The following is a 13837-nucleotide window of genomic DNA, read 5'->3' on the forward strand; positions in this document are numbered from 1 at the left end:
ATTAATATTGTTGCTTCATCGGCACATTTGATCTTCTCTTTCCCACAGAGTACATGAACCAGGACGTGACTACAACGAGCAATAAGGCCAACCCAAACTATGAGGGTCCGGGCCGTGGACAGACAGAAAACGGATATATAGACACGTACGGCTGTAAACCCGAGGGTCCGGAGTACCTGAACACGTCCTGCGCTACTCTACCACGATCCCCATGTGCCAGTCTCGATAACCCCGACTACCAGCAGAACTTCCTACCCTCTTCCACCAGCGACGTCCATTTCCTTCCTGCAACGGAGAACTTGCACTACCTGGGACTTAGCAAAGCCATGCAGTCTCACGTACGCTAGATAAACGGGGCAAAAATATGAATTGCACTGCTTGAACTTCTGGGAGTCACACACAACATGTGTTAGTATTGCAGCTACTCAGCGGGTCAAGTCGCTGTTAGGACGTCCGGAAGTGCTTGAAGGCGACTGCCGTAATGAACTTCTTCTCGAAAGGAAGTGTGTATGAGACATTAAGCTGTGAGTAATGTGTTGAATGTCAAGCTAGAGCACATTTCAGTATTTCTCTAGAATATGAGTAATGATGAATGTTGTCGTCTGATGTAGCATAACTTAATTTATTGAACCCAAATCAGCTTTTAACACTTCCTACTGTATATTGTTAAACTGTTGTCATTTTTTATGTGATTTAGTAATTAACACTGGGTAGTATTTGTAAACGCTGGGTTAACATTAAACTAGCTAAATAACATGGATTGGACAAGTTGAGAGTGTGAAAAGCACACGACCGGTTTTATTTGCCGTCAATTAAAGAACATGAAATGGTGCTCGCAAACCCCATTTTACTTCTGAGATATACACTATCGTTCAAAAGTGTGGGGTCGGTACGATTTTTTTAAAATAAATTATTTTAAAGACGATTAAACACATTAAATTGATCAAATGTGACAGTAAAGACATTTATAATGTTACAAAAGATTTGTAAATGCTGTTTTTTTAACGTTCAAATTCATTAAAGAATCTTAAGCAAATATATCAGTTTTTTCAACAATATTAAGCAGCAAATCAGCATATTAGAATGATTTCATGTGACAATGAAAACTGGAGTAATTCATTAGTAGTATATTAAAGCTACACTGTGTAGGAATTACTCCCATCTAGCGGTGAAATTGTATATGACTACCAACTGAATATTACTTTCTAGCCCCTCCCATTCAAAAGGCGTTTTAACTCCTACGGTGGCCGTATTATTTCAAATCTGACGGCAGTCGCGAGTAATCTCCCCCTCGCATTCGTCACGGTGCCACTGAGGCTATGTTTACACGGAAACGATCTGAAGAGAAAATGCAAAAGTAGCGTTGCGTTATCACTTTTTATTCTGCGTTTAGACGAGCGTTATGAGGGGAAATCTGCGTGCATATGGTGACGCAAAAGTGTGTGAAATTCGATGTAGTGTGCACTCCAGGCGGCTAGGTGGCAATGTGAAGCCCTGAAAGTGAAAGAAACGCTGACACCGGTTTTCATGTTTAATATGGTAAAGCTGCTGTTTTAACCCTCGGTGCTCTTCGCGTGTCGCTCAGATATAGATAAAAGATAAAAGATATATTATTATTTTTTGTCAATGAAATTAATGCTATATTTTAGTTTGATAATGTTTTGTTATTTTCCTGTACTGGTGCATGCCTGTGACGTAAACGCGTACGCGACGCCTTGTCTAGCAGATTTTCGCGTTTTTACAGTTTTTACCCTTTAGACGGGAACGCGACGGTGGAGCTTTTTTAAGATTTCCACTCTGGAGGGTGGTTTCACTTTTTCGCGTTTTTAAGCCCCAAAAACGCCGTCACCGTGTAAACAAAAGGCACATCAGATAAAATATTTTTACGTTTTCACCCGCGAGCGCTCTCGTGTAAACGGGGCCAAAAACGCGAAAGGAGAAGCTTGAATTTCCCGGTATGTCCCTCTTTGGCTAATATATTTTCAAGATGTATTCAGTATGTATTATAAATGGCAGATTCTACGCTTACGAGAAAACTTGATTAGTTGGTTGAAGTAATTATACATTAATGAGCACATATCATTTTGAAAGAACAAAGTGGTTTTTGTTAAGAATCAACTAAAAAATTACACAGTGTAGCTTATATAAAAAAATATGTAGGCTATATATATATAAAAAGAAAAGTTATTTTAAATTGTAATAATACTTCACAATATTACTGTTTTACTGTATTTTTATCAGATCTTCTGATCTTCAATCTTACTGACCCCAAACTTTTGAATGGTAATGCAAATCTTGAATAACACAGGATATTAAACAAGCAAAAATGTGTGGCAGAAACTCATTGTATCTGTCATTGATTGATTGATTGTAAAAAACCAGGCGTTACTGTACATACCAGAACTGAGTCAGAAGGATCTCTTGATGACCGGAAAGGAAAGTTTTAGAGGGTGAGCAAATTTGGTCAAATTTTGATGAAAGATTACAAAAACAGGCATGTTTCTATTTAGAATAAATTGCACAATTTGTGCACTATAATGTGAGGAATGAATAGTGTGAACATCAATTTGGCCGTCATGTTGACTTATGAATATTTGCATTGTTTCAGAATTCTTTGAGAAATTCAAGCACAGTGTGAAAATCCCTCCAATGTACCATAACCGTCTGAGTAACAACAGAAAATCTTGTAAATATAACATGCGCTTTGAACAGTTAAGAAATATGTCATTATGTCTACGAGTAAAATTCACAGACCCTCTCAATTAAGGACCCTTGATCCCTGGACTGTACTTAATGGACTCTCAAATTAATTTTTCAACTGACCATCTACATTTGGTCTTAATAATTTAACAACTGGGCCTTAGAGAAAAACACTTTATATTAATTGAAAGAAATGCTGAAGGGCTAAAAGGCTTTTTGATGTTTTTCATTCGGCTTTAAACAGCAGAGTTAACAAATCAGACTGCTTGTTTTCCGTCCCCTGCGACACATTCTCACAAGTGTGCACTTATCAGACAATCTACTTTTACATTTCAGGGGGGAAAACAGGCCACTCTGCAGGGTCCCATCAATATTGAATTAAGCTAATATTGAATTTACTTCCAATTTGTTGGAAACACCCATTACATTTTAAATGGCAGGAAATGTTCAGAAAACGCTGAATAAATTCAAAACGTTTTTTTTTTTCTGTAACATTTTATTTTGATAGACTACTACTAACTAGAAGTAACTTTGCAACTATGTCAACCAACTTACTGCATTATGCACCTGTGAACGTCAGTTGTTTTAGACATTTAGCAACATCAACATGTGGTTTAAATCTGTATGGATACTTTTTGTTACATTGCAGTGTTATTAAAATTGCGTTGAAATGTGATGAAGTCTTGTGATGTGGGCTCAGTTCAGTTTTTTTAAGTGCATTAAAACACTGATATTATGATTGTCAGAGGAAGTCTGTGTAGACAGAATGGGCAGGTAGGGCAGATAAGATACTAATTACAAATCCCAAAGATCATAGGGTTGAATCATTTCCGTAGATTATCATCATGGCAAAAAAATGTTAAACCTAAAACAATCGATTGACCAGTAAAATCTCACAAAGCAAAGAAAATGAACAAATAGTCACTATTAACATATATTTATTATATATACTGTAAAAGCTAGACATTTCTTTTTTTAAAATATATACATGATCAAGCTTCACATACAGATCATTAAGTTAAGACTCTTGCAACATGGCGATTTTAGTAATTCTCCATTGAAACCATTCTGTTAATGCGTTATCCTCCTAAACCCATCTGTACTTCATGGCAAACATGCATAGAAAGTCTCTTTTAACTCTAGACTCGCTCTAGTGTTTGTATGAGCTTCGTACGGTTGGGTTTCATTTTGCTACTCGATGGAATACAAATTCCCTTCGGTTCAACCATCGTTTTAGCAGTTACCGTGGTCCATCACGCCGTGGCTTGTTTCATCAAAGCGTTCTCCCCAAACGTTTCCTTAAAGAAGACAACGTGCTCCTCACAGTGCTCTCCTGGAACAGGAAGATGAAGTCCAATGAATTCCAATCATGTGCTGATATTTCTGCACTAATCATGTGATGTGAATGAAGGATTTCAATGTTTAGCCCCATTTCGTGAGCACGCATCAATCATTCATCAAAACCACTTACCTTGGTTAAAACCAGGATTACCACGTAATCGCATATTCCTCTGCTCGAAGAAGCGGAAGATGGTGTAGAACAACATTGTGTTGTTTGTTTGCCGTGCAGCGTCCAGAAACTTCCGCGCGGAGACGTTGTCGTGGCCACCAACGCTTCGAATGAAGCGCAGAGCGGCTAAAACCTGCTGCTTGGACAGAAGCACTTCCACAATCTCATCATTAGCGGTGGACAGCCTCTGTGATACACACAAAAACACATGTCAACACTCAGAGAAAGGCAGAATGAAGCTTGATTCACCACTGGCAAAATGGGCTTTCAATAAAACGTGGCTGTCTATGCAGTAGAAAGGTGGAACAAAATTGAAATCAGTGCTGCCTGACCACAGAAAACGGGCTGTTGTCTTGCCTTTTGCTAAATAGATAGGAAAACTTCAACACCCATAATGCACTGGGCATGTGCTGTCTGAGGCCACTCCCACCAGTCTGCTATGATACTCTAATACCGGCTTGCTTTAGTAGGAAATACTTATTAGCAAACTTTTAGTCACAATGGTGTTGACTTGTATTGTTCCTGGGTGCAAGAATTCAAAGAGTAAACGTTTAGCGGGAGTGAGTTAATTTTGGTTTCCAGTGAAGGATCCTACAGAGCCCCTAAAGGGACATGCTGGTGAAAAAAAAAAATGAGACGGAGTAAAAATAATGTCAAATCTCTAAACTCTGTAAACTCTACCAAACTCTCTCGGCCGGGGGAATGTAAACATTTTGCGAGCGAACGCAAAGTTTCTTGTGGGAACGCAAAACATTTGCAAGAGAATGCAAAATCATTGCTAAATAGATTTTCCTCCCATCTCATTTTTTTATCTTCTTCACCATGTCCTTTTAGGGCCTCCGTAGGATCCAACGCGTTGTAGGCAGTGGCTAAAGACGGCAAAGAATCATAAATATGGAGAGAACACTGATGGAAATCTGGAAAACCTCCATGTTTGTAGTCTCTATTTCAAACTGGATGACCGCGAACAGTGTTTTAGGCCAAACAGATCAGTTCAGCGAACTTACACTTTAAAACATCTAAACTGAACATCCATGCGAGTATAAAGCGGTTTCCGTACCTTGAGCATGTCCAGAGAAAGCTGGTGAGCAGGAGCATACGTGCTCTCCAGAGACAGCAGCAGACAGGCCTAGAAAAGCAGAAAATGTGAGCCAGCAACATCAATAAGAAGCCATTATTGAACCATATAGACTTATAGAGTGTAATGTACTCATTTAAGACGTTGAGTTTGGAACATGGAACCCTCACCAGTGGTTTGGAGTCGCTCAGGACGTGATACTGGAGAAACTGGTGCAGCATGTAGAAAAGATTGTGCTGGACCAGAGTTTTGATAACCAGCTCATACAAATAGTGCTGGAAACGAAAGATAAAGAAAGAGTCACTTCACTGTATATTACACACACGACACACTCAAATCTGGCTCTGACAACTAGGCAATTTGACTCAATTATGGTTCATTACTAAATAACGCAAATTTAAAATTCAGTTCGAATTGACAAAATCAAACATATCCAACCCAAATAGATAAATAGAAATCGAGCTTAGTAATTTTAAAAGCTTTGAAAAAGGTTTATATATGAATTCTAAGCCTTATTACACTATATTATTTAAAAATGAAAAACACAATATTAATGGTCAAAATATAATTTCTTACATGTAATGCATTAAGGAAAGTAAACAGTATTTATTTGAGTATTATTTATATACTATTAGTACCGGTATTCATTATTATTTTGTATTAGCTTTTTTTTTACATTATCACTTTAAATTTTAAGTTAAGTTTTAATGTGCTTTTATCGTTAAGTTAAATTTCTATTTAGCATTTTATTTATTTTATTTTTAGTAATTTTAGTACTTTAACTTAACATTGATACTTTTCTAATGTTCATGTAAGTTTTTCATCTAATACTTATATTTTAGCTTTATTTTAATGAACAAAAACTGTTAGTAATAGCAAAGCCTCTCTCCCCCACAACTTTTTTGCTCCCTCCACTGTCCAACAAATCAAGTCTAAAATGCTCATAAAAAAAGTTTAAAGCCTTAAAGCTATGTTCAATTATTGCACTAAAACCCAATTTGTTCCAATGGGGCTGATCCTGCGGTTTGCGTCTCCAAGTTTCTCCAAATTACAGTAATAGTCATACATGTTCAAAGGCATAGTTTATTTATGGAACGCCCCCAATATAAAATATGTTGAAGGGTTAAGCGTAACGCTGGAGGCCACAGCTAAGATTATTACCAGTTACTGAAGAAGCTCAAGGCAGAATGTGTCTAAGCAACTGCAACGCCTAGCAAAACATCCAACAAACACCTGAGGGTCAGTTTAAGGTGAACCAGAGATACAACTTGGTTATACCAGAGCTTATAAATTAAATGAATGCTTCCGAGTGACATACCAACATACTGTATTGAAACTACTACCTACGATTAATGTTCACAATGTAACAGATCCGTTCAAGATTTACAGTTTGTACTCTGAATTAGTATGTAGGTAAGGTATCACAAGGTAAAAAAGTGATTTCTTAAAGACCTCATTGTGTTGTTTATACCTGAACGGGAATTTGAAACTGGTTAAGGGAGCGAATGTACTCCATGAGAACAGCGATGATGAATTTATGCTTCACGTCCTGTTCAAAGAAGACAATTTATAGCATTAGAATACGAAATATAACAACATTAGCTTTCCTTTAGACTGAAACATTTGAGACCTGCAGAACTAAGGAAAAAGTGCATTCTGAAACGAAGTACAATCCTCGTTTACCTTTTTCTCGGTGAAGTCCGACAGCACGTGTGTGTACATGTCTGACTGGTCTATCACCGCCTGTGTCCGGACGGGCCTTTTATTAGAAGTGCTGGAGCGGCTGGGCCCTGATTCCATAGCCTGAGGAGAGAGAGAAAACAGGCAAGTTTTACAAAAATGTAATTTTCTATGAACACCACAGTCACATATACATGGAAAGTACTGACCGCAGTGTACGCTTGTTCTGCGTCCAGGTATTCTTTGTACACTTGGTTGAGTTTATCAAACACTGTAGCCACCACAGAAAGGTTCCCTTTATCGCCACCTATAAGCACTGAAGAACAAGACATGCATTTGTTAAATATTACTCTAATATCTAATACATACTGTCACTGGGTCTGCCCTGTAGCAATGCTTAAAGTGGTACGACCCGTACCAGTCTAAAATAGTCAGAATATAAACACTGATTATATGTGTACAGTAGTGATTCAGGATAAAACAAAAACATGGTTTGGATTCATGATGTACTCGCACATTATATAATTTTTGTCAATTTTGAACAAAAAAAAAAAAGTTACGGACTGCAGCTTTAATCATGGTTATTCGATCCAATAGCAATTATCTGAGATAACAGCAACAATAATGCAGTTTAAATTTCAATCACATTTTTCCAGCCACACAGATAGTCAAAGGTCTTCCTTCATAAGAAATGAAGGCTTGTGGGTTTAATCAGACTACATATTAGAATTTATAATATACTCAGGGTGATTGCTGTGTTGTCATTGTACTAAAGCCAAAAATAAATTATCAATTAAAATAATTACAGTATTAATAATTAAAATGCATTTCATAGTACTTTTTACAACAAACATTAGTTTTTCAGCTTTTACACTTAAAAAAAAAAAGTTTGTAGCTGAACAAAAAGGTAAATAAATCTGGTTTTCTCTGAGGCTTTAACCATAATCACTTTTTCTATACATTGGTCTTTAAGATGCATATTAAGTTCAAAACCAAAATATTTGCTACTTTTGTTACAGTAGATTAAAAGGTGGTTAAGACACGCCCTTAAACGCTGTAGTTGTAGCTGAGGCCTTGAAGAGTTTATCGCCTGTGTTGTCGCCATGTCGAGATTTATATGGTAAAACCAACACCATCATTACTGCTAATATCACTGTGTATCAAGCGCTGAGGAAGATCCAGAGCTGAAATTCAGATGTGGTAATGGGAATAGTTTCCGACACGCACTGTGCCATCTGACCAATCAGAGCAGAGTAAACCAATCACAACAGACTGTGCCATCTGACCAATCAGAGCAGAGTAGGCTTATGGATAGGAGGGGTTTGGAGAGACTGAATCCTTTATCAAACCATTTCAGACACTGAGAAAAAGAGGTGATGCCGTGATGTATATTACGAGAAAATTATTATTCCTATTAGGAGACCTCCAAAACAAAATTAGGAACCTTTAAAACCGCATAAGGGCACTTTAAAATACTACAGTGGTCTGATGCTTACTTTGAGAGCATACAGACAAGATGACCATTTTGCAGTCTCGCCTCCGCAACAGGAAGTCCATGAGTTTGCCTTTATCCTGCAGGAGATTCAGTGTGGGCTGGAGCTTCACCTGGAGGTACCACAGATATCCTGACGCACAGAGAACATATCATTACTCTCAATCACAACTTAGACTTGATTTGATCTGTGCATTGTTTAGTGAAGTACCTTCGCTGGCACTGATGATGATATCTGGTTGAAAAACACTCCAGGAAGATGAATCTTGAATGTTAAGGAAAAATGTGAGAAGGTAAATATGGTACTGTGAATTTCAGTTTACAGTTCGTCCGCAAGGATACAAAGTTCGCAGGGCACAGGGGCCTGACTTGGAGCAGCCGCAGGTCCTGTAAGGGTGTGGAAAGAGAAATTACCTTCTTTACACTTTCAGAGAAGAAACCAAATAGGTAAATATTGGAATAGTGATATAGTTAATCACTGAAAGTGAGGTGTCGCTTTTCAAAATGAGTTAAGTGTCTTGCTGAACCTCTCCTCACCTGTGAGAGGGATCTTGAAGGGGTTGATGGACCGCGCAGGAAGCACAGGCTGATGCACATTTACATTACCATCTGATTCACGTAGTTTTATATCATAAATGAGTGAAGTCTGAAATGCAGAAAGACACAAGCATTACAAACAAGGTACAGAGCAGATCAGATCTTTATTTTATGCAGGTTTGCTAATAAGGTTATATATTACTTTTACATATGTATTAAGGAAACACAATACATTATTACCACATTGACAGATATTAGAGATTGTTTACTTATTTGTATTGGTCGATATTAGATATTTAATTATAATGTCAAGCTATATACAAGCTTATTTCCCCTAATTTCATAGAAAAGTCATCGAAACACAAGCTTAAAGTTAAAAACACTGTAAATTGTAATCTTTAGCAAATCTTAAAATGACTATCCATTTCCAATATCCATAAATTAACTTTTTCAATTTGACATAAAATGTTCTCATAATATACACTGCAGTTTCTCAGTGTCTAAATCCAGTCTCTCTAAACCCCTCCTTTACAAAAGCTCCTCTGCTCCTCTCTGATTGGTCAGATGGCTCATTCTGTTGTGATTGGTCTACTCTGCTCTTATTGGTCTGGTGGCCCAGTCTGTTGTGAGTGGTTGACTGCTTATAGCGTGTTTTGTAATCTAAACATCCATTTGCACATCTGAATTTCAGCTCTGGATCTTCCTCAGCACTTGATACAGTGATACGAACAGTAAAGATGGCGTCTGTTTCACAGTTTCAATTCGAGCCTGAATCCTCATCCTTTGGAAGTGCAGCAAAGTGGATTTGCTTTCTCAGCGCTGAATATGGCGTCTTCTTGACATGTTGACAACACGAACCAAACTCTTCTACCTTCAGTGTTTGAGGGTCAAAGTAGACGTTCGCGGGCAGACAATGAAGACCATAGGCTGGCATTATGCACATTTTTAGAAACCTTTTTGATTTGTGCAGGAAGTAAGACTAGAATTACTGACGACTCATTACAGGCAGTTCAGAATCAGTTCTTTTAGGTCAATATTTATTTTTCTGTACAGCACTTTAGTCAACTTTGGTTGTTTTAAAGTGCTTAACAAATAAAGTTGGATTGGATTGGATTTAGGAGACAATAACTTTGATCTTTAAAACTTTGCAGACCTTTTCCATTCTCAAACAGCTATATTACACACTGCATGAAATGTAATGTCAGAAAAAGCATAATGGGGCACTTTAATATCATCTTATTAAAGTTGGAGCACTTGTCAAACTCACCTGTGAGCTCTGATGGTGCACCACAACTAGATTATCCACCACGTTCAGTGCAAACTTGCCCGTGGTGTTTAGTTTGAGCATATGAGTCTTCTTACAGGTGCCTTCTCTACAAATAAAACAAAGCAGGAACAGGTAAGAAAAACAAAAATGCTTAAATACAGATCCGAACATAGAAAAAAAGAAAGAATTGTATGGCCAGTAATATTGTTTAGCTCATTGTGACCTGGGCAGATGATAGAGGACCACCTCTGCTCCAGGACTGTTAGTGGTTCTGGAGTGATGCTTCAGGTACATCACATACAGCTGATCATAACTACAGTTGAGAGAAAGAGTGTGACTACTGGGCTTTATGCATTATTGCATTTTATTTCATAATCCAACATGTAATTAGTTGGCTCAAGTGCTCATACACACATTGTGGCCACAGCGATGTCACGTTCAGAGAGGCTGAGCTTGGCTGGTTTGGGAACGGCTGGCAGCTCAATCTCAAACTTGGACATCTTTGACATGGTCGCACTCTAAAGAAAATCATGTTAAGATTAGAGATGCAAGTTTTTAAGATGTAATACTCCAGTATCAGAAACTCAAAAAGACTTTTCACACTGCATTTAACCCCAGGTTATCGCCATTCTCCAAACCCTGCTTTTAGCCCCGGGTAAAGGAACGTTTCACACATGTAATTTAAAAGCGGGGTTAGCATAGTTTTTTACACAGGATTATGAAACCCTGCTTTAGAGTGAGGTTAGCACTATTTTTGCACTGTTGCCCCAAGCAATGTGCAACGTGAAGCAAGATAACCTTTACCCAGGGTTCAGAATGACCCAAGGTTAACTATTTCAAGTGTGAAAGCCCTAAAGTTACTGAGAAACACTTTATACAGTTTGTGAACAATTGAAGTCAATATTTTTTTACTGTTGCCCTCTTGTGGTTCAAATCTGCAGAAGCAAAACTCTTCATGCTTGAAAATAACAATAGACAAGAAGAGACCAAACTCACCTTGAAAGCAAATGGCTGCAGCACATTGCCCTGTACGGTGGTGGAAAGGAGAAGGACGGCCGTCTCTGGGCAATACATGTACCAGTTCACATTGATGCTCTGGCTCTTTAAGAGCTTCAGGGTTCGTTTATCAGGCAGCACCTGAGCAGAGGAAAACAGGGATTCTGTAGGACTTATTTTGTTTAAAAAAAATGACTTCAGTTAATTAACTGATTTGATGCAAGGCGTCACCTCACCTGATAGAATTCTATTCCCTGGTCAGTGACGAATACAATCTCATTCCAGTTGGTCCAACAAAACCCGAGAATACTGGCATTCTTTGTCTGAGGATGGTAAATGAAAATAGCAAAAATATGTATTATGTATTCTATACATATATATTATATTATGTCTGGTCGGTGCCGGTTAGATTTTTAAATGTTTTTGAATGAACTCTCACCAAGGCTGCATTTATTTGATCAAAACAACAGTGATACGGGTATTTTGTGAAATATTTGAACAATTTAACATTATTAAATGAAATTATTTAATAATAAAATAATTATTACAATTATTAAATTCAAATTTTTAAAAATCTTTTAAAATGTAATTTATTGCTGTGATGCAAAGCTGAATTCTGATCCTTCAGAAATCATTCTAATATGCTGATTTGGAGCTCAAGAAACATTTAATATTACTATCAACGTTGAAAACAATGTGCTGCTTAATATTTTTGCTGAAATCATGATACTTTTTTCAGGATTCTTTGATGAATAGAAAGTTCAAAAGAACAGATTTTTTTTTTTTTTATAGAAATGTTTTGTAACATTAAAAATGTCACTTTTGATCAATTTAATGCATCCTTGCTGACTAAAAGTATTAATTTCTTTAAAAAAAACAATGATCCCAAACTTTTGAACGGTACTGTTTATACACAAATAAAGAAAGAAAGAAAGAGAAAGAAAAAAAGAAAGAAAGAAAGAAAGAAAGAGAGAAAGAAAGAAAGAAAGAAAGAAAGAAAGAAAGAAAGAAAGAAAGAAAGAAAGAAAGAAAGAAAGAAAGAAAGAAAGCAAATGAAAACAGCACTTGTCTTGAAGGGTGTTAACATCAATCTTTGTTTGTTTGGGGATATACCTTGCACTCATGGGAGAATTCCAAGTGTGGATAGTCAGGAATAAAGTTTATGAAATCCTAAAAAAAAGGAAATAAATAAATTTGGTTAAATTCTGCAATGCAAACAACAGCTGCACTTATTGTGACAGCAACCACTAATGAATGATACTCACAACAGATTTTGTAGTGCGCTGCACAGCCAAGATTTTGTTCCCCAATGAGAATTTGATACACTTCACCTCTCCTTTGTCATCCATCCTGTCAAACAAAACACAATTTAAGGATCATTTCCAGTGTTGTTATAGTTAACTAAAACTATTAAAAATTGTTTTCAGTAATTAAAATAAAGCTGATATAAAATAAAATATAAATATAAGAGGGAAAACTTAAATGTTGAATTAGAAATGTTGATTTGACAACTAACTGAAATAAATTTTAGTTTAAGTATTCAATTATTACAAAATGAAATAAAAATGTATTAAAGCTATATAGAAATAATAAAAATAAACATCAAAATTTAACTAACTAAAAATAACAACTAATTCAAATATTAACAATTACTTTTATAGTATATACTTAATAATAGTAAAAAAAAAACTTTACATCATGAAAAATGAAGTCTAGTTGACTTACCTGAAAGCCACTGAGCTCTTGTCATCTGGTCCTTTAACCACAACACCTGTGGCCCCACCAGACCGTACAGCAAACACCTACATCACATCAAACATGCACTATTATACAACATAAAGCAAAAAGCATAACAGATAACTAACATACACTTATGAAATAAGTGTAAATTACACATCATTTACCCTGATACCAATGTTTTTTGTAAACGTGTTCCATGGAAGTATTGATATTAATTGAAGCATATTGTAAATACTTTTATACATGAATATAATTATACCAAATACCAAAGTATATGCACAAGGACTGTGGTATTATCAACTTATAAAACAATAAACCTGATGACTGCAATACATGACAAAGTTATTGCACATCATCATACAGTTACAGTGAAAGAGTTAACATTAATCTAAATAGTATATTCAAAAACTAAAAAGGCTAATCCAGTTATGTATTAGTTAATCTACGTGCACTGAATATGATGAACACTGCATAGGAAAGCTGTTAGACACAGCATTGATATCTCTTTATTTTGTCATGTAATCATTACACTTGAAATTATTAAACGTGTTCTCACCTGTTTATTCGCCTCGTCGAAAAACACATTGTTGACGCTCGACGCGTTCTCAAACTGCACGGGGTTTTCACTGAGCTCTAGATAATATTCGTCACCCATGTCGTTTAATATAAAGAGTCCTTTAATCCGCAGCGTTGTGTTTTTACTTTAGCTAGTGTTTCCACTTCCGCGTCCGTCAAGCGTGAGGCAGTCATGTGATGTTGAAGCGGCCATGTGACGTCATATGTAAATTAAATTGCTCTTGTTGTAAAACTTATAAGACAGTATAATACGCTTTTTTT

The 13837-nt window shown here is 36.6% G+C and overlaps 2 protein-coding genes across 2 annotated transcripts in view; one reads left to right on the top strand and one right to left on the bottom strand.

Annotated features, from left to right (window-relative positions):
* LOC306992214 (epidermal growth factor receptor) overlaps window positions 1–1629 on the top strand; it is a 32965-nt gene extending 31336 nt beyond the window's left edge. Inside the window, exon 27 of the mRNA XM_079600857.1 lies at window positions 49–1629. Within this exon, the coding sequence (XP_079456983.1) occupies window positions 49–347 (299 nt within the window). The 3' untranslated portion in view covers window positions 348–1629. The remainder of the gene's footprint in view (window positions 1–48) is intronic.
* Window positions 1630–3621: 1992 nt separating this feature from the next.
* On the bottom strand, window positions 3622–13761 carry rmc1 (regulator of MON1-CCZ1). Its single transcript, XM_079600858.1, has 20 exons — window positions 13557–13761; window positions 12986–13062; window positions 12526–12610; window positions 12374–12430; window positions 11497–11583; window positions 11261–11401; window positions 10679–10782; window positions 10488–10577; window positions 10265–10370; window positions 8998–9106; window positions 8803–8847; window positions 8672–8725; window positions 8465–8593; window positions 7178–7284; window positions 6972–7091; window positions 6760–6837; window positions 5459–5563; window positions 5271–5339; window positions 4172–4397; window positions 3622–4033 (listed from the first exon to the last, which is right to left on the bottom strand). The coding sequence occupies exons 1-20, from the start codon at window positions 13653–13655 to the stop codon at window positions 3954–3956; spliced, it is 1968 nt and encodes a 655-aa protein (XP_079456984.1). The 5' UTR covers window positions 13656–13761; the 3' UTR covers window positions 3622–3953.
* Window positions 13762–13837: the final 76 nt, after the last annotated feature.

This window comes from Phoxinus phoxinus, assembly GCF_949152265.1.
Source record: "Phoxinus phoxinus genome assembly, chromosome: 24".
Taxonomy (NCBI): Eukaryota; Metazoa; Chordata; class Actinopteri; order Cypriniformes; family Leuciscidae; genus Phoxinus; species Phoxinus phoxinus.

Excerpts from the sequence above, each read along its gene's own strand:
- rmc1 (XM_079600858.1), bottom strand. The coding sequence starts at position 13,655 with ATGGGTGACGAATATTATCTAGAGCTCAGTGAAAACCCCGTGCAGTTT. Across the intron at positions 12,431-12,525 it reads AGCGCACTACAAAATCTGTT|GATTTCATAAACTTTATTCC; the intron begins GTGAGTATCATT and ends CCTTTTTTTTAG. Across the intron at positions 11,402-11,496 it reads AGGGAATAGAATTCTATCAG|GTGCTGCCTGATAAACGAAC; the intron begins GTGAGGTGACGC and ends TCCTCTGCTCAG.